Below are 27,320 nucleotides of genomic sequence, written 5' to 3' on the forward strand. Positions count from 1 at the left end.
ATGATGGATATGCTAACTGAAATAAAGATAACTCACAGGGAATCAACAGTAAATAAAGTGGAGAATCAAATCAACCATTTGGAATATAAGGAATCAAAAAACCCAATCAGAACAGCAAAAAAAAAAAAAAAGCTCCCTTCTCTCCCCTGCACCCTGCCCCATAATGAGGATAGTGTATAAGCCTCTAGAACAGCAGTTCTCAACCTGTGGGTCACGACCCCTTTGGGGGTCGAACGACCCTTTCACAGAGATCGCCTAAGTCCATCAGAAAACACATATATAATTACATATTGTTTTTGTGATTAATTACTATGGTTTAATTATGTTCAATTTGTAACAATGAAAATACATCCTGCATGTCAGATATTTACATTACGATTCATAACAGTAGCAAAATTACAGTTATGAAGTAGCAACGAAAATAATTTTATGGTTGGGGGTCACCACAACATGAGGAACTGTATTAAAGGGTCGTGGCATTAGGAAGATTGAGAACCACTGCTCTAGAACAACTTCAAAGGTACCAACATTTGCATTATGGGAGTGCTGAAAGGAGAAGAGTGAGAGCAAGAAATTAAAAACCCTTTTGAAATAATGACAGAAAACTACCCTAACCTAGTAAAAAAAACAGACATACAAGTCCAGGAAGTAAAGAGAGCCCCAAATAAGGTGAGCCCAAAGAGGCCTACACCAAGACACATCATAATTAAAATACAAAAGGTTAAAGACAGAATCTTAAAAGCAGCAAGAGAAAAGCAGTTACTTACCTACAAAGAGTCCTCCCATAAGACTGTCAGCTGATTTCTCAATAGAAACTTTGCAGGCCAGAAGGGAGTGGCAAGAAATATTCAGTGATGAGAGCAAGAACCTACAACCAAGATTTCTCTACTCAGCAAAGCTATCATTTAGAATTGAACAATATATAAAGAGCTTTCCAGACAATTAAAAAGTAAAGGTCATCATCACCAAACCAGTATTACATGAAATGTTAAAGGGTATTATGAAAGAAGAAGAAAAAAGGATAAAAAATGACAATAATAAAAGAAAATATAGACAGAAAAATATGAACAGTAAAATGACAGTACATATCTATCAACACTTTAATCTAAAACAAAACAAAACAAAACAAAACAAAACAAAACAAAACAAATGAAGCAGAATAGAAACAGACTTGTAGATACAAAGAACATTTCGAAGGTTGCCAGATGGGAGGAGTTTGGGAGGATGGATGAAAAAGGGATTAAAAGGTACAAATTAGTTGTTACAGAATAGTCATCGGGATGTAAAGTATAGCACAGGGAATATAATCAATAATATTCTAATAACTATGTATGGTGTTAGATGGGATGAGATTTATTGGATGATCACTCAGTAAGTTGTCTAATGTGTGTACCTGAAACTAATATAATTTTGTATATCAACTGTAATTGAAAAATAATGATTTAAAAAATAAATCACGTATTTCCATGCCTTTAAAAAATAAAATAAATATATATTAACTTTATTTTGTTATTGTTTTAAATCCTCACCTGAGGATATGTTTTTATTGATTTTAGAGAGGAAAGAAGAAAAAGAGAGAAAAACATCAATGTGAGAAACATCGACTGGTTGCCTACTCTATGCACCCCAATCAGGCATCGAACCTGCAACCTAGATATGTGCCCTGACTGGGAATCAAACCCGCAAACTTTTTTGGTGCATGGGACCATGCTTCAACCAACTGAGCCACCTGGCCAGAGCTGTTAACTTTATTTTTAAATCTCTAAACACCGTTACATGGTTGTGGTTTATATTTAAGTTCATGAGAATTATGCAAGGTACCTTAGAGCAGAAATAATTGCTTCGGTCTTGCTTAAAAATTATATTTCTCAGACTCATAGTGATAATCTAAATAAACAGAATTGCTAAAGCAAAAGAAAATCTGACTTTTGTTACAAATACCTTAAAATTTGTTTTTGTCCAAAAGATGTATAAAAATTTTTACTTATGGCAGTGAATTCTTGAAAATTATCAAAAGGCAGACAATGACATAGGCTTATCTCAGCTTTATTTAAAATTTTAATTCAAATGAAATAATGTTACAATAATACATAATACAATAAAAAATAGCAAATAACCTAATTCATTTTCCTGGTTCGTTCAAGCCTCCAGGCACCAGTCAAATATCGGAGTCGTATAAAAAGTAGGTCCTTGCCCATTTGTAGCCAGCTCCAAAATGGAACTAATTTAGAACCTGCGATTAAATAACAATTAAAAATAAATTGATTTAAACTCAGAAAATATATATCCATTTACAATTATATTTAGAAGTCAGTCTACATGACTTTTGGGAGCTTCTAGGCACCTTAATTTTATTTATATTATGTATGTATGTTAAACACTTAGGTCCATCTGTTCATTTAAAAGGGGGAGAAATTTTCATGTTTTAAACACCATTTTTCAGGCTCATATGTACTACAGAGAATCAAGTATACCTCCACAAATAATACAAGTCTAGATTAATAATCTGCAATATGAAATCTAAGACAAAAACCTAATTTTTGTCCTAATTCTACCAAAGGCTAAAATCAGCTAAAATAAATGCCACCCTAGCAAGGCCATCTTCTTGTCCTGTAATATCCAAATGGCAATGTGCCAAGCCCAGCTAATTATATAAAATACACATCTGAGCATGTTTTAATATTTTATATTTCTTGATTTCACTGTCTTTTTAGTATATCAGGAATAGAGCCTCCCTGTCACCCCTGAAATTTTACAGATTAGGTCATGGATACTGGGTGGTAAAGTGACATGGCCAAGATCACAATACTAATAAAACTGACAATTTTCAGATTTAAGGCCAAGTGCTCTGGCTTCTTTCTCTTTATTTTTTCCTAGCTTTACTGAGGTGTAACTGACAAATAAAATGGAAATATATTTAAAGTGTACCATGTAATCATTTCATACACATATATATTGTAAAATGATTACCAAAATCAAGTTAATGAACACACCCACCTTATTTATAAGTGATGGACATAAGAATTAAACATCTTCAATGTTAAAGTATTTTCTGTGAAAAACAAGAAAAACTAAACATCCTGAAGTGAACTGAAATTTGGGAGGATCTAAAGCAGTGATGGCGAACTTTTTGAGCTCGGCGTGTCAGCATTTTGAAAAACCCTAACTTAACTCTGGTGCCGTGTCACATATAGAAATTTTTTGATATTTGCAACCATAGTAAAACAAAGATTTATATTTTTGATATTTATTTAATATATTTAAATGCCATTTAACAAAGAAAAATCAACCAAAAAAATGAGTTCGCATGTCACCTCTGACACGCGTGTCATAGGTTCGCCATCACTGATCTAAAGAGAAAATTTCAGATGGCCCTGCAATATGGACATCACTGAGTGATGACATAATACAATACTAAAAAAATGGTGATAAAAATAATAGTTTATCTCAAAAGACAATCAAGCTCCCTGTGTGTGCACAAGAAATAAATCATGTGAGCACAGCAAGATGGCAGCTGCCTACAAGTCAAGAAGAGAGGCCTCAGCCCTAACCGGTTTGGCTCAGTGGATAGAGCGTCAGCCTGCGGACTGAAAGGTCCCAGGTTCAATTCCGGTCAAGGGCATGTACCTTGGTTGTGGGCACATACCCAGTAGGGAGTGTGCAGGAGGCAGCTGATCGATGTTTCTCTCTATCCCTCTCCCTTCCTCTCTGTAAAAAATCAATAAAATATATATATAAAAAAAGAAGAGAGGCCTCAGAGTGAAACCTTTCTTGCCAGACCTTGGTTTCAAACTTTCTAGTCTCCAGAACTGTGAAAAATAAATTTCTGTAGTCAAAAAAAAAAAAAAAAAAAAAAAAAAGAAAGGAAGAAAGACAAAGAAAAAAAAACAAAACACCTCGCTTCTAACCTCAGTCAGATCTTGTCTTTTGTTGCTAGTTTTACTGAATTTCTTGGGCAGGACAGTAGGCTTACCGAAGACCCCAAGACTGAAAAAACATAGAAAGCAGTAAGGCAGTAGGCAGTATGCTCTATGGAACTGCTGCTCAGAGTTAAGATAGCTGAGGAGGCCTTGATGGAGGAAGGAGGAACATTAGAGCCAGGTGACTTTACTGGGCAACTGTATTTTCTCATGTTTCCCCCACCCCTCTTAAGATCAGTTAAATATATAGTACTCACCTTCAATTTCAGTCCAATTGACAGCAATTTCTGCTATTGGAATTTTAAAGAACTGTGCTATGTAAAGCAGTTCTACATCAAATGCCCTGAAATACAAAATATATTGGTATTTATTTTTAAAAAGAGTGTAACTAAATCTCTATCTTGGCATGTCTTAAAAAAACTTGCATGGCAGATGTAAAGCTTCTATCATCAAACTGATGGTCGGATTGACATAGATCAAATAAAAGCTAAGCAGTTCAGGAGCTTTAAGGCAAATAAAATAATTTTATGTCATTGTATAACACTTAAATGAGAAATATCTCTACCACAACTCCAAAACTCCCAGAGATAAAAACAGCCTGTTGGCCCTAAGAAAACATTTAATTTTGGAAAGTTTCATGACTGATGGTTTTCAGTCCCAGTTTTAACTAACTCAAGGTACAGAATCGAGAGCATTTTCAACTGATTTAGAGAGCTAATAAAACAGAACTCTGAGAAGCTTTTGGGCAGAATGTTCTCAACGACTTTAGAGTTGCTTGATTACACAATTCTCCTACCAAAGGATCAAGGTTTCTTTATTAAATACAGGGTCCTTAGGGTCTGTCTTTTCTTTTTCTCTTCCCCAGGCCATCCTGGACATTAACAGTATCAATAATTACTAAAAGTGAAAAGCCAGTATAAACGGAATGCCCTTTGCATATAATTAAATACATGAATAGGAATTAAATATAGTCTTGTTTTTACATACAATGTTAAAATCATCTCTTGTCTGAATTCCCAGTTTATCCTTCCTTTTATTCATGAGATAGGTTCTTTCTTAAAGCTCCTCTTCAATCAGCCCCTTGGTATAGGTAAAATCTGTTCTTACAGTTTTTGAATCCTGACTCAGTTTTTCTGAAATCTACCTAAAAATTTCTCTCAACCAGATGCTTCCTTTCACTGGCACTAAGATAAAAAAGAGAAGCATGCCTACCTGTGCTATACTTCTCCATACTCTTTCAACTGTCTCTACAGCATAGATGTTCTTCCTTGAGTCATTATGACCCTACTTTCCAGACTGCATGGAACACACTTCAAACTTCCAGTGCTCAAAACCCACTTCTATCTGATTTCCCTGATCCCAGACAGCCAGAATTTTGAGTTTTGTTTTCTTGACAATACTAACACCACCATCCAATATGCAACTAGTTTAAATCCCAAATATTTGGATAATTCAATATGAAAACAATTTAAAAAATATGTTTTTATTGATTTCAGAGAAGGGAGAGGGAGAGAGAGAAACATCAATGATGAGAGAGAATCATTGATCAGCTGCCTCCCACATGTCCCCTCCTCCCTCAAAGGGGATTGGGCTTGCAATCTGGGCATCTACCCTTGACTGGAATCAAAACCGGGACCCTTCAGTCCACAGGCCGATGTTCTATTCACTGAGCCAAACAAGCTACGGTGAAAACCATTTTTTAAAACACTTAATCTTTTTCTTATCATAGTAAAATATCTACCTGAGAGGATAAAATAATCTATAAAAGTGTTCTGTGTGTTTGTAAAAGAACTATGTAAAACTCCTGTAAACTAAAAAATTGTGACACTCAGGAAAGAAGGAAATACTCTGAATATTATGGAGGCTGAATAGGCAGACCTGTCATGTACCTCCTCCCAGGGCCAGACTGGAAATATAACTAAATTGGAGAACATTCACCTGGAATAACCAACTGAATTCCAGCTGAGGAGATTTATATCAAGGGAGGAGAGAAAACACCTGGAGACCACACCTCCACAACTGCTCACTTCACATGGTCAGGGGTGAACCACATAGTCAGCCAGCCTGAGAGGAGATTCCATCCACAAACGGAACAATAACATTCAAGACACAACTACAACAGGAGAACCCAAATAACTCAAGCAAGAGACTTTACTAAAGCAACCATCTCAGGAGATCTAAGAAATTGCACCACTGGGTCCCACAAAACACTTACTACATAAGACCACCCCACAAAGTCTGGGAGGCATAGCAGTTTGATCTACTACATAGAAACAGAAACAAAAGAACAACAAAATGGGGAGACAAAGAAACAACCCCCAAATGAAAGAAAAGGAGGAGTAGCCAGAAAAGTAATTAAATGAAATGGAGGCAAGCAATTTGTTAAAGAATTCAGAGTAATGCAATAAGGGTGCTCAAATAATTCAGTGAGAAGTACCAGCAAGGTAATGAGAATTATAAGGAAATTAAGGAGAATATTTACGGAATTTATTGAGAGCTACACCAATATGAAAACAGAGTTTGGAAGAATAAATAAGAATCAATTGGAAATGAGGAACAATAGCTGAAATAAGGAACACCCTGGAAGGATTCAACAGTAGACTAGAAGAAGTTGAGGACCAAACCCATGAATTAGGAGATAGGGTTGAAAAAAACACATTCAGAGCAGCAAGTGGGGAAAAAAATTAAAGAGCAGGATGAGTGTTTAAGGAAGCTGTGGGATAGCATGAAATGAAACAACATTCTCATTATAAGAGTACCAGAACGAGAAGAATCCAAGCAACTAATACAGAAACTGGAGAAACAATGGCAGAAAATTTCCTTAACCTGGTAAAGGAAAAAGTCACCTAAGTTCAGGAAACACAGAGAGTCCCAGCCGAGATGAACCTCAAAAGACCCACACCTAGACACATAATAATTAAAATGGCAAACATTAAAGACAAAGAATCATAAAGGCTGTAAGAGAGAGACAGAAAGTTATCTACAACGGAGCTCCCATTAGACCAGCCGTGGGCAAACTACGGCCCACGGGCCGGATCCGGCCCGTTTGAAATGAATAAAACTAAAAAAAAAAAAAAAAGACCGTACCCTTTTATGTAATGATGTTTACTTTGAATTTATATTAGTTCACACAAACACTCCATCCATGCTTTTGTTCCGGCCCTCCGGTCCAGTTTAAGAACCCATTGTGGCCCTCGAGTCAAAAAGTTTGTCCACCCCTGCATTAGACTGTCAGCTGATTTCTCAATAGAAACACTTCAGGCCAGAAGGGAGTGGCATGAAGTATAGAAAGTAATGAAAACCAAGGAAATGAACCCAGACTAATATAATCAGCAAGGCTATCATTCAAAATTGAAGGTGAAATAAAGAGGCTTGGCAGACAAAACAAGTCTAAAAGGGTTTATTCCCACCAAAACAGCACTGCAGTACATGCTAAAGAAAATGGTTTAAGAAGAAGGAAGAGAAGAACATAGGCATAAAGAGTAAGAATGGCAACAAATAAGTACCTATCAATAATAACCTTAAATGTAAATGGCATAAATGCTCCATTCAAAAGGTACAGAGTAGCTGAATGGATAAGAAAAAATGAGCCTATGCTGTCTAACCTCAGATCAAAAGACTCAAAGAGAATGAAAGTGAAGGGATGGAAAAAATTTTCCAGGCAAATGAAATTGAAAAAAAAAAAAAAAAGCTGGGCTAGTAACAATAATATCTGACAAAATAGACATCAAAGTGATGGTCATAACAAGAGACAATGAAGTCCACTTTACAATACTAAAGAAATCAATACAACAAGAGGATATAACTCTGTATAACATATATGCACCCAATACAAATATATAAAAAAACTTCTGGAGGATTTGAAAGGAGAAATGGACAGCAATACAATCACAGTAGAGGACTTCAACAATGCATTTACATCGCTAGATGGATGTTCTAGACAAATAATCAACAAGGAAACAGCGATCCAAAACAACACACTAGACGAGAAGGAATTACATTTTCAGAACATTTCACTCCAAAGCTACAGAATATACATTCTACTCAAGTGCAAATGGGACATTTTCAAAGATAGACCACATGTTAGGAAACAAAGTGAGTCTTTATAAGTTTAAGAAGACTGAAATCATAGCAAGCATCTTCATAGATCATAATGGCAAGAAATTAGAAATCAACTAAAATAAAAGCACTCAGAAATATTCAAACACATGGTGGCGAAATAGCATGTTATTAAACAATGAAGGGATTACCAAAGATATCAAGAAAGAAATCAAAAACTTCCTGGAGGCGAGAAACCAAGATGGTGGCATAGGTAAACACCGGAAATTGCTGCCTCCCACAACAAATTCAAAAATACAACTAAAAGACAAAACGGACATCAATCATCCAGAACTACAGGAAGGCTGGCTGAGTGGAAATTCTACAACTAGAAGGAAAGAGAAAAGCACACTGAGACTCAGAGGAGTTGCGGAAGTAAAGTGCAGAGGTACGGAGGCGCATGCGGCAGGGGCTGGCGACTGAGGATGCGGCTGTCTTTTTGAATTGGGAGGGAGTGACAAGCCCTTGACTCCTCTGAACTCCAGTTCCGGGTGAGTCTCCAGGGAACCAGACTCACACAGGGAGAGACTGGACTATCCGGCAGCGGGCAGAACTTGGAACTCGAGGGTGGCTTTTTCTCGGGGGTACTTGCAGCGATACTGGGACACTGAGACGTGGAGTCCCTTAGGGCAGGGCTGAGGATCAGCCATAGCTGTTTGCTCCGCCCTGTTGATTCCCTGAGACCCCGCCCCACCCAAGCTTCGGCAGAGGTTTTGCATATGAATGCCCTGGCCCTTTGCAATCTGAAAATTACCTAACAAACTGCAGCTGGGCCAGACAGACCCAGAACTTCCAAGAGAAGACCCAAGGCCCCATAGCAGCTTGCATTGCTTCACAGCTGGGCCTCATTTGGGCACCTCCAAACCCCAAACAAGGAAGGGGAATCTGCAGATCTCTTCGTAGCTCCTGCTGGGTAGCATCAGGCAGAGGCTAAATTAGCACCTCCTTAGATCCAAGAGCCAGTGTACCCAGTGGTCAGAGTGGGACCATCCAATTACAACTCCTCAGATCCATAAGGGACACACTCAGGGGGCAGATTCAGTGAGCACCAAAGCCCCACTGAAGCAAGTCTTGCCCCAGAAGGGTGTCTTCAGCACAGAAGTTCTCCCACCGTAGACACAGCTGATTCTCATAGCCAATTGGCCTGGAGGTCAATTCCTCCCAGTGATACCTACAACAATCAAGGCTTAACTACAACAAGACTGTGCACAAAGCCCACAAAGGGGTGCACCAAGAGTGTCCACCTCAGGTAATTGGGGAGGCTGAGCCACTGGGCCCTATAGGACACCTAGCACACAAAGCCACTCTACCAACACAGGGAAGCATAAAAAATGCGGAGACAAAGAAACAGGCCACAAATGACAGAAATGGAGGAAAGCAAACTACTGGATATAGAGTTCAAAACCACACTTTTAAGGTTTTTCAAGAACTTTCTAGAAACTGCCAATAAATGTAGTGAGACCCTCAAGAAATCTAGTGAGATCCTCGAGGTTATGATAAAGGACCAAGTAGAAATTAAGCATACACTGACTGAAATAAAGGATATTATGCAGAGTTCCAACAGACTAGAGGATCACAAGAGTCAAGTCAAAGATTCGAAGTACGAAGAAGTAAAAAACACCCAACCGGAAAAACAAACAATATAAGAGAATCCAAAAATATGAAGATAGTGTAAGGAGCCTCTGGGACAGCTTGAAGCATACCAACATCTGAATTATAGGGGTGCCAGGAGAAGAGAGAGAGCAAGATATTGAAAACCTATTTGAAGAAATAATGACAGAAAACTTCCCCTACCTGGTGAAAGAAATAGACTTACAAGTCCAGGAAATGCAGAGAACCCCAAACAAAAGGAATCCAAAGAGGACCACACCAAGACACATCATAATTAAAATGCCAAGAGCAAAAGACAGAGAGAATCTTAAAAGCAGCAAGAGAAAGACAGTCAGTTACCTACAAGGGAGTACCCATACGACTGTCAGCTGATTTCTCAACAGAAACTTTGCAGGCCAGAAGGGAGTAGCAAGAAATATTCAAAGTGATGAATGCCAAGAACCCAGCAAAGCTATCATTCAGAATTGAAGGTCAGATAAAGAGCTTCACAGATAGGGAAAAGCTAAAGGAGTTCAATCACCACCAAACCAGTATTATATGAAATGCTGAAAGGTATCCTTTAAGAAGAGGAAGAAGAAGAAAAAGGTAAAGATACAAATTATGTACAACAAATACACATCTATCAACAAGTGAATCTAAAAATCAAGTGAATAAATAATCTGATGAACAGAATAAACTGGTGATTATAATAGAATCAGGGGCATTGAAAGGGAGTGGACTGACTATTCTTGGGGGGGAGTAAAGGGGTATGGGGGATGCGGGAAGAGACTGGACAAATATCGTGCACCTATGGATGAGGACAGTGGAGGGGGGTGAGGGCGGAGGGTGGGGTGGGAACCGGGTGGAGGGGAGCTATGGGGGAAAAAAAAGGAACAACTATAATAATCTGAACAATAAAGATTTAATTAAAAAACAAAACAAAACAAACAAACAAACAAACAAAAAACTTCCTGGAAACAAAGGAAAATGATCACAAAACAATCCCAAATCTCTGGAACACAGCAAAAGCAGTCCTGAAAGGGAAGTTAATAGCACTACAGGCCTACCTCCAAGAACAAGAAAAATTAATAAAACAAAAAACAAAAAAATCAATGAAACCAAGAGCTGGTTCTCTGAAAAGATAAATAAGATTGATGAACTGTTAGCCAGACTCATCAAGAAACAAAAAGAGGACCCAAATAAACAAAATCAGAAATGAAAGAGGTGAAGTAACAACTGACCCCACAGAAATACAAAGGATTGTGGAAAAAAAATACTATGAACAACTATATAACAACAAGTTGGTCACCCTGGACAAAATGAACATAATCCAAGAAAAATAAAATCGTCTAAAACTCAATCAGGAACAATCACAAAACTTGAATAGGCCCATAACTACTGATGAAATTGAAGCAGTAATAATAATTTAAAAATCCTCCCAGTAAACAAAAGCCCCAATCCAGATGGCTTCAAGGGGACTTTTACCAAACATTAAAAGAACTAACATCTAGCCTCCTCAAATTATTCCCAAAACATCCAAGAGGAAGGAACACTTCCAAGATCTTTTTAGGAGGATATCATTAGCTTAATTCCAAAACCGGACAAAAACACCACAAAGAAAAAGAATTACAGGCCAATATCCCTCATGAACATAGAGGCTAAAATTCTCAACAAAATATTAGCAAATCAAATCCAGGAATACATTGACAAGATCATACACCATGACCAAGTGGGATTTATTCTGGGGATGCAAGGCTGGTTCAGTATTCTCAAATCAATAAATGTGATACATCACATAAAAAACTTGGAAAACAAAAACCACATGATCATATCAATTGATGCAGAAAAAGCATTTGACAAAATCCAACAATCTTTTTTGAAAAAATTCTCAGCAAATGGAAATATAGGGATCATAACTCAACATAATAAAGGCCATATAACAAACCTACAGCCAACATGATACTCAATGAGCAAAAACTAAAACCATTTCCCCTAAGAATAGGAATAAGACAGGGATGTCTGCTTTCACTATTATTCAATATAGTACTGGAAGTACTAGCCTGTTATTAGAGAAGAAGAAATAAAGCCAACCAAATTGGAGAGGAGGAAGTAAAACTGTCATTATTTGCGGATGATGTGATATTGTATATAGAAAACCCTAAAGATTCCACAAAAAACTACTAGATTTAATAAAAGATTTTGGCAATGTAGCATGATACAAAATTAACACCCAGAAATCGATGGCACTTTTATACACTAAGTAGAGGCCAGGTGCACAAAATTCATGCACGGGGGGGGGGGGGGGGGGGGATGTGAGGGGTGGGGGATTCCCTCAGCCCGGCTTGCACCCTCTCACAATCTGGGATTGCTGGCTCCTAACTGCTGACCTGCCTGCATGCCAGATCGCCCCTAACCACTCTGCCTGTCTGCCTCATTGCCCCTAACTGCTTACCTGCTTGCCTCATCACCCATAACCGTCTCTGCCTGCCTGCCTGATTGCCCCTAACCTCAACTGCCTCGGTCCCTGCCGATGCAGCTTCATCCAGAAGGACGTGTGAATGATGTCCAGAAGATCGTTCGGCTGTCCAGTCTAATTAGCATATTATGCTTTTATTATTATAGCTAACAAACTCACAGAAAAAGAAACTAAAAAATACTCACATTTATCATGGCAACAAAAAATTAAGCTATATAGAAATAAACTTAAGGAGATAAAAGACCTGTAGTTAGAAAACTTACAGGACATTGAAAAAAAGATAGAGGGAGATATAAACAAGTAGAAGAAAATACTGTACATATGGACTGGTAGAATCGACATCATTAAAATGTCCATACTACCTAAAGCAACTTGTAGATTCAATGTAATCCCTATTAAAATTCCAACGGCATATTTCACAGATCTAGAACAAATACTCCAAAAACTTATATGGAACCAGAAAGACCCCATATAGGTGCAGCAATCTTGAGAAAGAAGAACAAAGTTGGAGAAATCACAATACCAGATATCAATTTATACTATAAAGCCACCGTAATCACAACAGCCTGGTATTGGCACAAGAACAGGCATATAGATCAATGGAACAAAACAGAGACCCCAGAAATCAACCCAATCCATTATGCTCAATTAATATTTGACCAAGGAGGCAAGAGCATACAATGGAGTTAAGGCAGTTTCTTCAATAATTGGTGTTGGTAAAGCTGAAGAGGTACTAGTACATGTAAAAAAATAAAACTAGACCACTAATTTACAACATACAGAAGAATAAACCAAAATAGATAAAAGACCTAAATGTAAGTCGTGAAACCCTAAACATCTTAGAAGAAACCAAAGGCAGAAAAATTTCCGACATCTCTCATAGCAATTTGTTTATGGATACATCTCTTACGGCAAAGGAAACTATAGAAAAATTAAACGAATGAGACTGCATCAAAAGAAAAAGCTCTGTACAACAAAAGAAACCATCAACAAAATGAAAACAGAACCCACCGCATAGTACTACATATTTGCCAAGGATACATCCGATAAGGGGTTAATTTCCAAAATATGTAAGAAACTCATATAACTTAACAAAAGGAAGACAAATAATCCAATTTAAAAAATAGGCATAGGACCTAAATAGACACTTCTCCAAAGCAAACATACAGAAGACATGAAAAAATGCTCAAAGTCACTAATCATCAGAGAGATGCAAATTAAAACTGACAATGAGGTTTCACTTCACACTTATCAGAATGGCTATCATCAACAAATCACAAGTGTTGGCAAGGGTGTGTAGAAGAGGACACCCCTAGTGCACTGCTGGTAGGAATGCAGACTGATGCAACCATTATGGAAAACAGTATGGAGTTTCCTCACAAAATTAAAAGTGAAACTCCCATTTGATCCAGTGATCCCACTTCTAGGAATATATCCCAAGAAATCAGAAACACCAATCAGAAAGGATATATGCACCCCTATGTTCATAGCAGCACAATTTACAATAGCTTAGATTTGGAAACAGCCCAAGTGTCCATCAGCAGATGAGTGGATAAAAAAACTGTGGTACATTTACACAATAGAATACTATGCAGTGGTAAAAAAGGAACTCTTACCATTTCTAACAGCATGGATGGACCTGGAGAGTATGATGCTAAGTCAGATAAGCCAGTCAGAGAAAGATACGTGCCACATGATCTCACTTACATGTGGAATCTAATGAACAAAATAAATTGATGAACAAAATAGATCCAGAGACATAGAACCAGGAACAGACTGATGAATTTGTGAGGGAAGGTGGGGGTGGGAGATGTGGGAGAGGGAAAGATTAACGGGGGAACTTATACGCATACATACATAGTCCATGGACATAGACAATTATGTGGCAAAGGCCTGGGAGGGGTAGGTATGGAGAGAAGGGGGTCAATGGGGAAAATAACAATGAAAAGCTGACATCTGTTGTACTTTCAACAATAAAATTAATTAAAAAAAAAATAACCATGTTAAGCCCTGGAGGTGTGGTTCCGTTGGTTAGGTGTTGTCCCATGCACTGGAAGGCTACTGGTACGATTCCTGGTCAGGTCCCATACCTATGTTTCAGGCTGGGTCCCAGTAGCGGACATACAGGAGGTAGCCTAATGGCATTTCCCTCCCACGAAGGTGTTTCTCTCTCTTCCCTTCTCTAAAAACCAGTAAAAAAAATCTTTAAAAAAATGGACATATGCTGAAACTGGTTTGGCTCAGTGGATAGAGCGTCGGCTTGCGGACTGAAAGGTCCCAGGTTCGATTCCGGTCAAGGGCATGTACCTGGGTTGCGGACACATCCCCAGTAGGAGATGTGCAGGAGGCAGCTGATCGATGTTTCTCTCTCATCGATGTTTCTAACTCTCTATCTCTCTCCCCTCCTCTCTGTAAAAAATCAATAAAATATATTTAAAAAAAAATGGACATATTAAGTTCCTGAATACTTTCAAAGGTGATGGGTGGGAATGGGGGTATGTGGAGACAACATACCATAGTACCATATCAAGATTCACATCATCTACAGAACTGAACTACATAAAAACCCTTATTTCCAACCCAATTTTTTCTTCAGCTAACTATTAAGTAAATTTGAGAATAAAGATACCTCTTCCCATGCAACATCTCAAAGTTGCCTTCTCATAATATAGGGAATTGAATAAAGGATGTGCTCCATTACAATAGGAGTGTAAACCAAGGAAAAGGAGAGGGAGAATAGGAACTGTATAGGAGGCCAGAGAACTAGAAAGTAACATCCAAGGAGGAGAATTTGTACTCCTGATGGATTATCCTATCTAATAATAGACAAACATGGTAATTGACCATACCTGTGCTACGCCTCCCATTGGCTAATCAGCGAGATATGCAAAATAACTGCCAACAAAGGTGGCGGTTAATTTGCATACGTAGGCGCGAAGTAGCGAAGCGAAGACCGAAGGCCGCTCCGGCCAGAGCGAAGGCCTGGGTCCCGGGTGCCAGAGGAAAACCGGTGCCGGCAGCCAGGGGAAGGGAAGGCCTATTGCACGAATCTTTTCATGCAACAGGCCTCTAGTGTAATATAATATAATTATCCAAAACGTAAGATAGCTATTATCTTTTTAAATAATTTTTTAATCCTCACCTGAGGATATGCTTATTGATTTGAGAGAAAGAGAGAGAAATATCAATGTGAGACACATCATTCAGCTGCCTCCCATTCATGCCCCAACCAGGGATTGAACCCACAACCTAGATATGTCCCTGACTGGGAATTGAATCCGCAACCTTTTTGGTGCATGGGATGATGCTCCAACTGAGTCACCTGGCTGAGGCAATAGTTATTATTTGTAGAAAAACAAAAAGTATTACAAGAAAGGTAATATTCATATCGCACCCTGTGGTTTTTTAAAATATATTTTTTATTGTTGATAGTATTACAGATATCTCCCATTTCCCCCATTTTACCACCTCCTCCCAGCCCCTAACTGCCCCCTCCCTGAGGTAAATGTAAATTATCTTTACATAGCTGTAACAATTACATCAATACTGGTATAACCAAAACTTATTTTTAAACTATACTAGGAGAATAAGTGTGGAGGGTGCACAGAAATTTAAGAGAACTAAATAGGTATCCATTAATTTTCTATTTTGAAAAGTAATATCTAAAATTGAAAAATGGACACACAGCTATGCAGATCCATTCTGAATATGAAAAAAAATACTACAAAAAACAGTATACTGTTGAAAGTGGCTGTAGTTAGAGAGTATGAATTGGGGATGGTGGAAAATGGCATTAGGGACAACTGTTTTATTTTGGTTAGAATCCTTATGGGGCTGACTTTAAATTAGAAACATGTATAACACTGATTAAAAATAGAAAGTATTTATCAGAAGAAAGTATATTTCAAAAGAATTCATTTTGAAACTTACTCATAAATTGGGTCAAATTACACCTTAACATTAAATAGAAAGAATTTAGCTGAGGTACATGAGAGGATGGAGATTCTATACATATATATTTACTAGAGACCCTGCTCCCTGTCACCACCCACCCCCGGTTCCCCGTTCACCACTGAGTGGTCAGTGCACCTCATAGTGACTGGTCGAGTGGTCGTTCTGGTCATTCTGCCGTTAGGGTCAATTTGCATATTACTCTTTTATTATATAGGAGAGAGGCCCACTGCATGGGTCGGGGCTGGCCAGCCTGCCCTGATGGGATCCCCAGATCGGGGTGGGGGTCCCCGTTGGGAGTTGGGGCCGGCCGGGACGAGGGGCCGTGGACGGTTTGCAGGCTGGCCATGCCCCCAATGGGGGTGGGTGTCCCCGTTGGGGGGTGGGGCCGGCTGGGGTGTGGGGCCGCGGTTGTTCTGGTCTGGTCATTCCGCTGTTATGGTCGCTGGGCTTTTATTATATAGAACTAGTGGCCTGGTGCACGAAATTCGTGCACGGGGGAGGGTGTGTTCCTCAGCCTGGCCTGCACCCTCTCCAATTTGGGACCCCTCATAAAATGTCCTGCCAGTTTACAGGGATCAGGCCTAAACCAGCAGTCGGACAGCCCTCTTGTAATCCGGGACTGCTGGCTCCTAACCGCTTACCTGCCTGCCTGCCTGCCTGATTGCCTCTAACCACTCTGCCTGCCAGCCTGCTCGCCCCCACCTGCTCCTCCCCCCCCGCTGCTGGCCTGCTTGCCCCCAAATGCTCCCCCGCCAGCCTGATCACCCCAAACTGCCCCCCCTGCTGGCCTGCTCACCCCTACCTTCCCTCCCCACTGGCCTGCTCATCCCCAACTGTCCCCCTGCTGGCCTGCTCACTCCAAACTGCCCCCCTGCTGTCCTGATCACCTCCAACTGACCCCCACTGATGGCCTGCTTGCCCCCCAACTGGCCCCCCTGCTGGTCTGCTTACCTCCAACAGCCCCGCCCCCACCAGCCTGATCACCCACAACTGCCCTCCCCTCTTGGCCTCTAACCGCCTCTACCTCGGCCCCGCCACCATGGCTTTGTCCAGAAGAACATCTGGAAGGTCTCCTGGAAGGTCTCCCAGTCTAATTAGCATATTACTCTTTTATTAGTATAGATATATTTGTCTGTAAATATGATTATGATTGCAGATATGAGTAGGACCAGGTAAAATTTTATAGAATGGGCCTTTTATTACAGATGGTTTGCCATGTATGCATTTTTTCTAAAGAAGTAAAAATTACTTTAAAAAATGTTTCAGGAAGACTTTGAGAAATTTATAGTATCTGCTTTTCTTCCAAGAAAGTTGTCACTTTTATGCCAGAGAATTATTTGTATGCTTTGTATGTCAGCATTGGGCCACTGTGACTGGGGGGCACTTAGCCTGACCTGAGAGTAATTATCTTGCTCACTGGCTGGGAGGGAGGGTGTGTGGCAGAGGAGATAAATACTGGGTTCTGCATTATTCACAGATTGCTGACTTTCTGGATTGATTGTGCAAGCCTCTCCTTTTATTGATGTCCACCTTCTATTGACAGACATCTACCCTGGTAGAGAAATGAGATGAAACTCTCTTTCTTATCATTGTAAAAAGCATTTGAATTCCTTAGGTGTGATAAGGCCACCCAGCCATCCAGTCAAGGTACACATTTTCATGGAGGATGTTCCCACTCTTGAATAAATTAAAACACTTTTTTTCTTTTAATTTAAACTTTCTTCTATAACTGTTTTCTTGTTACTTAAAAGCTAGTTGTTTTTTTTTGAAACTGCTTCCAAAGCTTTTCAAGCTGTATATGCCCTTGGAATGAATTTATTAATAAGAATTGATCCCGGCGTGTGTGACTCAGTGGTTTAGCATCGACCTATGAACCAGGAAGTCACAGTTTGATTCCAGGTAAGGCCATATGCCCAGGTTTTGGCCTGATCCCCAGTACGGGGTGTGTAGGAGGCAGCCGATCAATGATTCTCTCTCATCATTGATGTTTCTATGTCTCTCCCTCTCCCTTCCTCTCTGAATCAGTAAGAATATATTTTAAAGAGAGAGAGAGAGAGAGAGAGAGAGAGAGAAGAGTGTATATGTTTGTAAATAAGAAAACATGTATTTGATGCTCTTAGAAAGTCTTATTTTCTTTCATTAAAACTTGTGCAGTATAGGGAACTCCATAGATTCTCTTAATTTGAACAAAGTTAGAGGGAAAGGTACTAATTCAGAGTTCCTTGGGAAAATGTATCACTTATATATTTTTTTATGTTTATTTTTTTTAAATCAAAAACTGAAATATTTTCTATTCAGAAAATATATTTGGATCTAAATATCTTCTATAATTTTAACCCTAAAATATCAATTTAAATATTTTAAAAATGGTTGGGATGTTTGTTTTTTTAAATAAGTTAGGTTACTGGAGTTCTACATGTTACTGGATCACCTGGGGTAATTTTCTGATTGGAAAACTAAGAATTATAGTCAGAGGGAAGGACATTAGAAATTTAAAAGAACATATTCAATTTACTTTAGGAGCTGAACCTCTCTTATCATGTGACTTGTTTTGTATGTTTGTTAAAATATATTATCACATAAGCATTGCTGCTATTGGGACAAACAGTGACAGTTGATTCAGGTCATTTGAATGTCCACTGTCTGTTTTAATTTGTATGTTCGTTTTGACTCTGTCATATGCTCAATCTTCAGTTGCCGAAGTCCATTTATTGTCTTCACTAGCTGAGTATAGACAGAGACCCCCAAAAGTTAGTAACCTTGAAACCCTAGCAAAGGTCAGGGCTGTGCACCACCCAGTTAATCTAGATAATGGTAGCCGAAGCAACCTCCCTACCTTTATTCATGTAAATAGCTGAAGCAACCTCCCTACCTTTATACATGTAAATAGCAGAAGTAACCTCCCTACCTTTAATCATGTAAATCTTTATTGATAAGATAGTCTGCCTATTACTGGAAATTGCCCGTGGGTGAGCTAATCTGTGTGTCATTGAAACCTCCTTACCCTAGGGCTACCCGAGATCAAATAAAAGGTTGCAGCAGCCTGAGCATCAGTGGAAGTCCCTCTCCTTGAGTTGGACCTGCCCGCCTGGCTCCCCAACATTTCCAAATTGTCTCTTGTCTCTTTTCTCTCTCATTTGTGTGCAGCTCCTCTTTCAGATCCCGAACCCTAATCCACGTGGGACGTGGAGGGAAAACACACTCACGACATTCAGTGGAAGTCATGAGAACCTATTATTTTTGCCTGCTCCCTCCTTTACGTTGGAAATATTCTTTTTTACCCAGAAGGACCTTAACTTTGATGTAAGGGATTGTTTCCGTTCCCAACTTTTTTCTTCCTTGCCAAGTAAGAGAGTTGTGAACTCTTCAGTGATGCCTTCCCCAGGATATTTGCAGATGTGGTTGGGAAAAGTCATTTCATCCCTGACCTTTGCATGTCAGGTGCTGGGGTGCCCGGGTGCTGCCTGGCCTGCGCCCTAGCTCTCTCTCCCTCCAATCGCCATGGGGATCACGGGGCCGCAGGCCAGCCAGCAACCTGGCCCCCGTGGGTCTGGGGTTGCCGGCTGGCCTGCACCCGGGCTTTCTCTCCCTCCGATCGCCATGGCGATCACGGTCCGCAGGCAGCCGGCACCCCCGGTCAGGGGGTGTCGCCTGGCCTGCTGCCTGGCTATCCGATGGCGATCACCGGCTAGGGGGCGGGCAAAGGCGGCCTTTGCCTGCCCCCCAGCTCTTGCCTGCCGCCTGGGTTTCCGATCACGGTTCTTCCATCTTTCCCCTTTCGCCTCCCATCATTGTGCGTATGCAAATTAACCGCCATCTTTGTTGGTGGTTAACTGCCATCTTTCTTGGCAGTTAATTTGCATATCGCCCTGATTAGCCAATGGGAAGCATAGCGGAGGTACAGTTAATTACCCTTTTTGTCTTTTATTAGATAGGATATTTAACATTAACTATACTCAAGTCTGTAATTCTGAATATAAGAAATGTCTAGTCTTTTAACTTCAGCTATATGTTTTCTAATACCTAGAAACTCAACTTGGGTTTTAATGAAATTTATTTGAAAAATTTGAATGAATCTTTTAGGATAAATTCTTTAAGAAACAAGTCTCTGGTGATGTATGGAAATAAACAGATGCACAACTTTATTTCTATAATTTATACAATACAAAAAATCTTTTCTTTAGTCTTTCTTGACTAAAAAAGTGTAGATGATTTTGATTTAAAGAAATGTTTAAATGACAACTATTGATGAAAAGTGATAAAGAGAATACTGCTAATTAAGTTGATACATGCATATTTGGTAGTTCTCTTTTACAGGTCCAAATTAAACATAATTGGACCATAAAGAAATGTGAGAGGCTAAAATTTTAAGTCAGGTCAGTACTATGCCAACCAAGTCAAAATAAATAATTTAAAAGGAATGCACATGAGCATAACATTTAAAGAAGAAAAACAAAATTTTTAAATGTTCTTTAACTAAAAATCTCCCAATATCCTGGAACTATGTTGTCCAATACAGTAGTCACCATGTGGCTACTGGACACTTGAAATGTAGCTAGTCTGAATTTAAATGTATTGTAATTTGAAGACATGATACAAAGAAATGAATGTTAAACATCTCAATACTTTTTCAAACTGAGTACTGAAATGTGTACTGAAATGACAATATTTTTGTTAAGTATATTATTAAAATAAATTTCATTTTTCTTTTTTTAATTGATTCTTTTTAGAGAAAGGAAGGAAGAGATATATAGATAGATAGATAGATAGATAGATAGAAACATCAATGTGAGAAAGAAACATCAATCAGTTGTCTCCTGTACCCCATCTGGGGATCAAACCCAAAACTTTGGTATGTGCCCTGACAGGAATCAAATCGGCGACCTTTTGGTGTATGGGTTTACACTCAACCAACTGAGTCACACTAACCAGGGCTCTTTTTACTTTCTTAATGTGGATTACTAGAAAATATAAAATTACAAAAATGGCTTGCATTTGTGTCATATTTTATTGCTTTTGGCAGATGCTGCTATAGAACAAACCTAATGAGGAACCTTCATGAATTTTAAGTTATCAATCCTAACCCTAATATTTTCCATTTGTAAATCCTTCCTTTAAACTACAAGGTACCTAGTTCTTTGACCCTACTTCTAGAAGTAACAGCTGACTGAGAAATATGTAATGCAGAGGGAGGGCTTTACTTCCAGAGTGGCTTTGTAAATTAGATTCTAATTTTAGAGTTCATTAACTATCAGTATATTTGATTCTTCAACATAACAAAGCATGTATCTTAATTTGAAGACCAAATATAGATTTAAAAATTTTAAATCTAGTTAAAAATTTGAAAAACCATGTTTGAATAATTTTAATTCTGAAACTATAGTTTCTCTAAAGATTTTTGGTGGTATAAGATATCTATATCTAGGGAAATAACAGATTTTTGCAATATAGATGCACAGAAGTTGAGAGAATACAAAAAGGACATCTACTGGACTATGCATATTTCCCCCATGGTCCCTATGAACAGAATTCACACAAAACCCATGGCTAACACTAAGTGTTAATTTTTTCAACAATATTTTTTAGTATCTATGATGTGCCAGGCACTATATTAGACAGACTATATTAATAAGCAAAATCAGATGGAGTTCTAGCTTTTGTGCAGCTTATGTTTTAGCGGAGATAAACATTACACGGGAAAATACTATATATGTGATATGTGCTACAAAGAAAGGCTTATGGTACTTCGATAGCATAGAATTAGGGGCATCTGATCAAGTCTGGAAACTAAGGGCCAGATGATCTAAAGAAGCTGAGAAGGGGAGTATTGAGAAGTCTCCGCATGTGGAGACTCAGGTGGGCCAAACTAAGGAATCAATACTGATACTGCTTATCAGTCTACTTCCAAGGCCATGGGAAGCCACTGAAGGATTGTAGGCAGAAAGGGTGCATTTGGTTGATCATTTTAATTTTTGAAAAGATCCCTTAGGGTGAAGCATGGGAAATGATGATATACTCAATAGTGGTGGTGAACATGAAAAGGAATGGAGGAACATAAAACTAAAATCCCCAAGCCTTGATCATGCATTGGATATGTTGAAGGGCCATGGGAAGTGTTGGGGCTGAATCCAAGGTTTCAAGCTTCTGTGTGACAGTGTTAGTCACTAAACAGGTTAAGAACTGAGAGATCGGGGATAAAGATATGCTGAGGGAACAGCATATTTCAAGTCAGAGAATTCAGAAGTATTGAGAGCTGCTGATGGGTTAATTAAGACAATAAATGGTCATATAAAACTTGACCACTGAATTTAACAACATGAAGGTAAGGATGAAGGAAAATTCATATTAAGGCTGGGTGAAGAGTGAGTGGGAAATGAGAAAATGGTGAGAGTGAATACAGACCACTGTTTCAAGAAAAGGTCAGCTATGAAAGCATATAGGGCTAGAGCTGAAGGGATGCTGGGAGGGGGCGGAGTCAACAGAGAGAATTTTTTTTAATGGCAAGAGAAATTTAAACTTGCTTTAAAAACTGATGGGAAAGATGTGGTTGAGGGGAAAAGGCTAAATGTATAACAGAGAAAAGCAAACAAGATTAGGTTCTTAGAAGGTGGAAGGAGATGCAGAAGATTGGTTTTAGGCAGGAGAGGGAACTTAACTCCTGTAAAAGGAAAGAAAAAAAAAGAAAGCTTAAGGACACAGGATTTTTCAGTCTTCCCAATTTATATTGTCTATAATTAAAATGAATTCATAACTTTATATCCAACCAGTAAAAGTATAAAGGCACAGATTACATATAAAAGTGTCAATTCTGTTTAAACCTGGATGTTCATTATGAGAATACAGGCCTGCTTCTCATTACCTGAAATAACACTGTATAATAGGATATACCAGATACATTCCAGTTAGGAACCTACCATCGTTCAATGTGTAGAGATGAAAACGTCCGTAAAGCTGCTTCTCGAGTTAATAATTTGAACCCACACTGTGTGTCCCTGATTCCTTTGACACAAAGGAACCACACCAGGAAGTGGAATCCATACATGAGCAGAGTACGGAAGTAAGAACGCTGAAACAAAGACAATAAAAATGACTTTTCCATTTACCTATAAAGGAGATAGTGAAAACACCTGGTTGTAGACAACTGCAATTAATATGTAATTGGCTGGGTAGATCTTACATGTGAAAACCATTGTTCCATTAGCTTTACTGGCAAAGTGTATCATAGAAACTGTGAAGATACTGTCTGCTTAGAGCAGGGCAGAGGCACTCTGGAGGTTGAGTCAGACAAGAAGAATCACAGTAGCTGTGAGAGATCAGAGCCTGAATTTATCAGAAGCATAGCATAGCAGTTTGAGCTGCTATAACAGTGGTTCTCAACCTTGGCTGCACATTAGAATCACCTGGGAATCTTTTTACAATCCTGATTTCTGGGCCTCATCCTCCGGAAATTCTGTTTCTTTGTTATGGGGTGGGGCCACAACATTAGTAACAAAGAAACATAATTTCTGGAGGATAAGGCCTAGAAATCAGGATTTTAAAAAGATTCCCAGGTGATTCTAATGTGCAGCAAAGGTTGAGAACCACTGTGCTATAAGCAAAGAGAACATCTCATTCACCTATTTTGTGTCTCTGTCCCAAATATACTTCAGTTTCAAAAAAAGTGACAGTTACCAGAATATCTTGAAAAAGCAAACAGTAAAATCTGAACCTGAAGTTCAATACCTAGCTAATAAAAATAATGATAAAAGAGGTTCAGCATAATATCACAAAAGTTTCAGACTAGAAAGGAATTTGCAACAAAAACCCAGTATGTCTAATTAGGCATGACATATCTGATTAAATATATTTTAACAAGTAAGTTCTTTAATACTTTAGATACTAAACTTAAGTAATCTTTACTCCTGTTTATTAATTATTGTTATTAGTAATTAATTTCATTATTAGTAGCAACAGGACATAATATTCTATTATTCATTAAACACTGAAAACTTTAAAACATAAGAATAATAGATCCTTAATTATCACTATATTCAAGACTTTCATATTTGGAATTATAAAAGATAGGATCTCTTAACATGGGTTAATAGACCCATGAAATGATACATTAGATATTTATATAAACAACCTATTATGAGTCTATGTAAAATATTTAATATCGCATACCAGTAGATAAAGGTCCGTTCCCCCTTTTGTTCTTTTGTAATTGTAATCTTTAGTATCATTCTTTATTCGCATAGCTTTTTCATTGAACAGAACCACAACTCATTGATAACATAAGTAGAAAAAAACCCACCGAACTAAGAGACCTATATTCAAATTCATTAATAATTACGGTAACCATGAGCAAGTTACTTACACTCTTTGTCTCACTTTCCTCTTCTGAAAATGGGAATGAAAATGCCTACTTTCAGATGTTTTTACAAGAATTAAATGAGATAATATTAAAGGCTTTAGCCAAGTATTTGGCACAGAAAGTAATAGGAACTCAATAAATAATTTTAATAAGGAAAACATGAAAGCTCATTTTAACCTTTTGACCACAATTTCACTCATGTAAATAGGCCAAGAAGGGAAGGAAGAATAAAATATTTATAAGGTATTAAAATATTTACAAATAAGTTTTTTGAAAGGATCTAACACTTCTCATTTATCACCTAGAATCTCTAGTTATGTTTTGATATAATTATGTCCTACTTCTCTAAGTAGATAGGGCAGAAACCTAATCTTAAAATACTCTGGGAATTTCACAACACCTTGCCTTCCATATAAAATATTTCCAGTAAATACTGGTTGACTGATTAATCCTCCAAAAGAGCATTTATGCTTAGGAAAGGAACAAGTAGAAATTTAAAGATAGAAAAATAAAAACTAAAAGGTAGAAAAACAATAGCTATAAACTATTTTTCTTGAATGTGATTTAGGTGACCTTACTAGTTATAAATAAAAATACTCAAGATTGTTTTTGCTTCGATGTGAATACAAGATTTTTGTTTGTTTTAGGATAATGGCTATTTTTTAAATCTAGAAACGTGAAGTTCACATGAATACCTTAAATTTGATGTGTAGCATATTTAAATGTATAACAATAAATTACAAAGAAGATCTTCCTTTAATTTTAAAAACCTGGCAAAATATCTTAAATTTAAAAGACAACTGAAAATATATTATAGGATAAACTTAGTAAAATAAAGCTAACAAAGTCATAGAATAGCATTATATGAACTTCTGGTAGACATCTAAAAACATCAAGGAAAAAGACATTCACTACTTCAATATTAAAAATAATCTTTCTAATGTTATGAAATATAAACAAGGAATTCAGGTAAAATTTAGAGGAATTTCATTATCTTAAAATAAGAAGTTCAAAGAAGTCCCAAGATGTCTTCAAAGAAAATCTAAAGACATCACATAGTAATAGATTCTTTTTTTAAAAAAAATATATTTTATTGATTTTTTACAGAGAGGAAGGGAGAGAGATAGAGAGTTAGAAACATCGATGAGAGAGAAACATCGATCAGCCGCCTCCCGCACATCTCCCACTGGGGATGTGCCCGCCACCCAGGTACATGCCCTTGACCGGAATCGAACCCGGGACCCTTCAGTCCGGAGGCCGACGCTCCATCCACTGAGCCAAACCGGTTTCGGCTTAGTAATAGATTCTATTTTGAATCTTTTAAAGGATAAATTCAAGAATACCCACACAATATAAACATTATTATTATAACTGTTACACAGAACAAATGGGAATATGAATACATTTAAGGGTGCTAAAAGACTCCATCAGTGCTGTATCAGGTTTTACTTCCAAGGGAGCAGAACACATGGTAGCGTTAACTGAGAATATGTATAAATGTATTTAGAAAAGATAAGTCTGAAATCTATGCAATTAAGCTATTGAAGTCACAGCTTATTATTTTTATTATTAATTCTTTTTCTTCTTTTTTTATTTTATTGATTTTTTTTACATAGAGGAAGGGAGAGGGATAGAGAGTTAGAAACATCGATGGGAGAGAAACATCGATCAGCTGCCTCCCGCACACCCCCCACTGGGGATGTGCCCGCAACCAAGACACATGCCCTTGACTGGAATCGAACCTGGGACCCCCCAGTCCGCAGGCCGACACTCTATCCACTGAGCCAAACTGGTCAGGGCTTGATTATTAATTCTTTTGTAACTTTTTCACTATCCACAATACAGGGGTTTATGTTAGCTACAGCACATTCAGAAAAAACCTGAGTGCTCACAAATGGGAGGCCATGCTGCAGTTTCTTGGACATGTGGTAGAAGGATGTGTTGTTTCTTGGAAAGGACATTCACCAAGATTTAGTTCTGGAAACTCTCACTTCTGAACAACACGGTGGCATAAGTAAGAGTGGTACTCACCTCCTCCCACAATCACATCAAAATTACAACTAAATTACAGACTAACCATCATTCAGAACCAATTGAAATCTGGCTGAATGGAAGTCCTACAACTAGGGAATTAAAGAAGAAGCCATATCCAGACTGTTAAGGGAGGTGAAGATGTGGAACAGGCTGGTACCACAACAAAATGTGGCAGATAAAAATTGGAAGGATATCTCAGCTGTGGAGCCCCACCTTGAGGAGCAAGGAGTCCCAGCCTTACACCAGCGTCCCCAGCCCCCCAAACCTGGGTTCTAGTGCTAGGAAGAGAAGTCCTCATGATTTCGGGTTGTAAAAACCAGCAGGGATTGAAGCTGAGGAAGACAAAGGCTGCTGGAATCCCAGGCAATTCCTCTTAAAGGGCCCATGAAGGGACTTACTCAGACTCACTCCCTCTGAGCTTTAGTGCTGGGACTGCAGCTTGAAAAGCAACAGAGACATATGGGGAGGAACAAAATTGTCTGGCATCAGGGCAAGAGCTGGGCAAACAACCTTCTCCCACACAGAAGTGCTGGCAGAGTCCATTGTTCCTTGGATGAGCCTTCCCTCACAGAGCTGGCATGTGGGAGTCATATCCGAGTCTCCATCAACATGGCTCACACTGTTTGTCCTTGCACACACACACCCCTCCCCCCACACTGATTCCTTGAGGCCCCATGACATACAACTTCACAACTTTCGGGCTCACCTAAGCTGTTTCCACCACCTTTTCCCTACTGTGCTGGGCTGCATATCTGGCACTTCGGCCAGACAGAGTCATGCTGTGCTGTCTGTTCCTAAAACACATAGAGAGGAAGGTACTGACATCAGGCCAGACCTTGAGATAGGGTCTCATGGCCCCTTCCCAGCACACAGGCCTTTCTCAGAAGGCCCGGAA

General features: G+C 38.6%; 1 protein-coding gene and 1 long non-coding RNA gene across 3 annotated transcripts in view; both read right to left on the reverse strand.

The window, feature by feature from the left end:
* The window catches only part of LOC139006691 (uncharacterized), a 32,762-nt gene extending 31,852 nt beyond the window's left edge, over nt 1–910 (reverse strand). Inside the window, exon 1 of the long non-coding RNA XR_011470792.1 lies at nt 768–910. This is a non-coding gene — a long non-coding RNA (uncharacterized lncRNA). The remainder of the gene's footprint in view (nt 1–767) is intronic.
* A 1,120-nt stretch (nt 911–2,030) lies between these two features.
* Nucleotides 2,031–27,320, reverse strand: part of ALG5 (ALG5 dolichyl-phosphate beta-glucosyltransferase) — a 108,670-nt gene continuing 83,380 nt past the window's right edge. The window contains exons 8-11 of one of the 2 annotated variants that reach the window (XM_070409229.1): nt 22,953–23,104; nt 4,178–4,263; nt 3,909–3,987; nt 2,148–2,233 (exon numbers count right to left, since the gene is read on the reverse strand). In XM_070409229.1, the coding sequence (XP_070265330.1) occupies nt 3,914–3,987; nt 4,178–4,263; nt 22,953–23,104 (312 nt within the window). In that variant the 3' untranslated portion in view covers nt 2,148–2,233; nt 3,909–3,913. Of the gene's footprint in view, nt 2,234–3,908; nt 3,988–4,177; nt 4,264–22,952; nt 23,105–27,320 lie in introns of both variants that reach the window. The other variant, XM_070409230.1, reaches the window with a different exon arrangement.

Source organism: Myotis yumanensis, unplaced genomic scaffold (genome assembly GCF_028538775.1).
Source record: "Myotis yumanensis isolate MYYU_CA2020_CCGP unplaced genomic scaffold, mMyoYum1.0.hap1 SCAF_3, whole genome shotgun sequence".
Lineage (NCBI taxonomy): Eukaryota > Metazoa > Chordata > Mammalia > Chiroptera > Vespertilionidae > Myotis > Myotis yumanensis.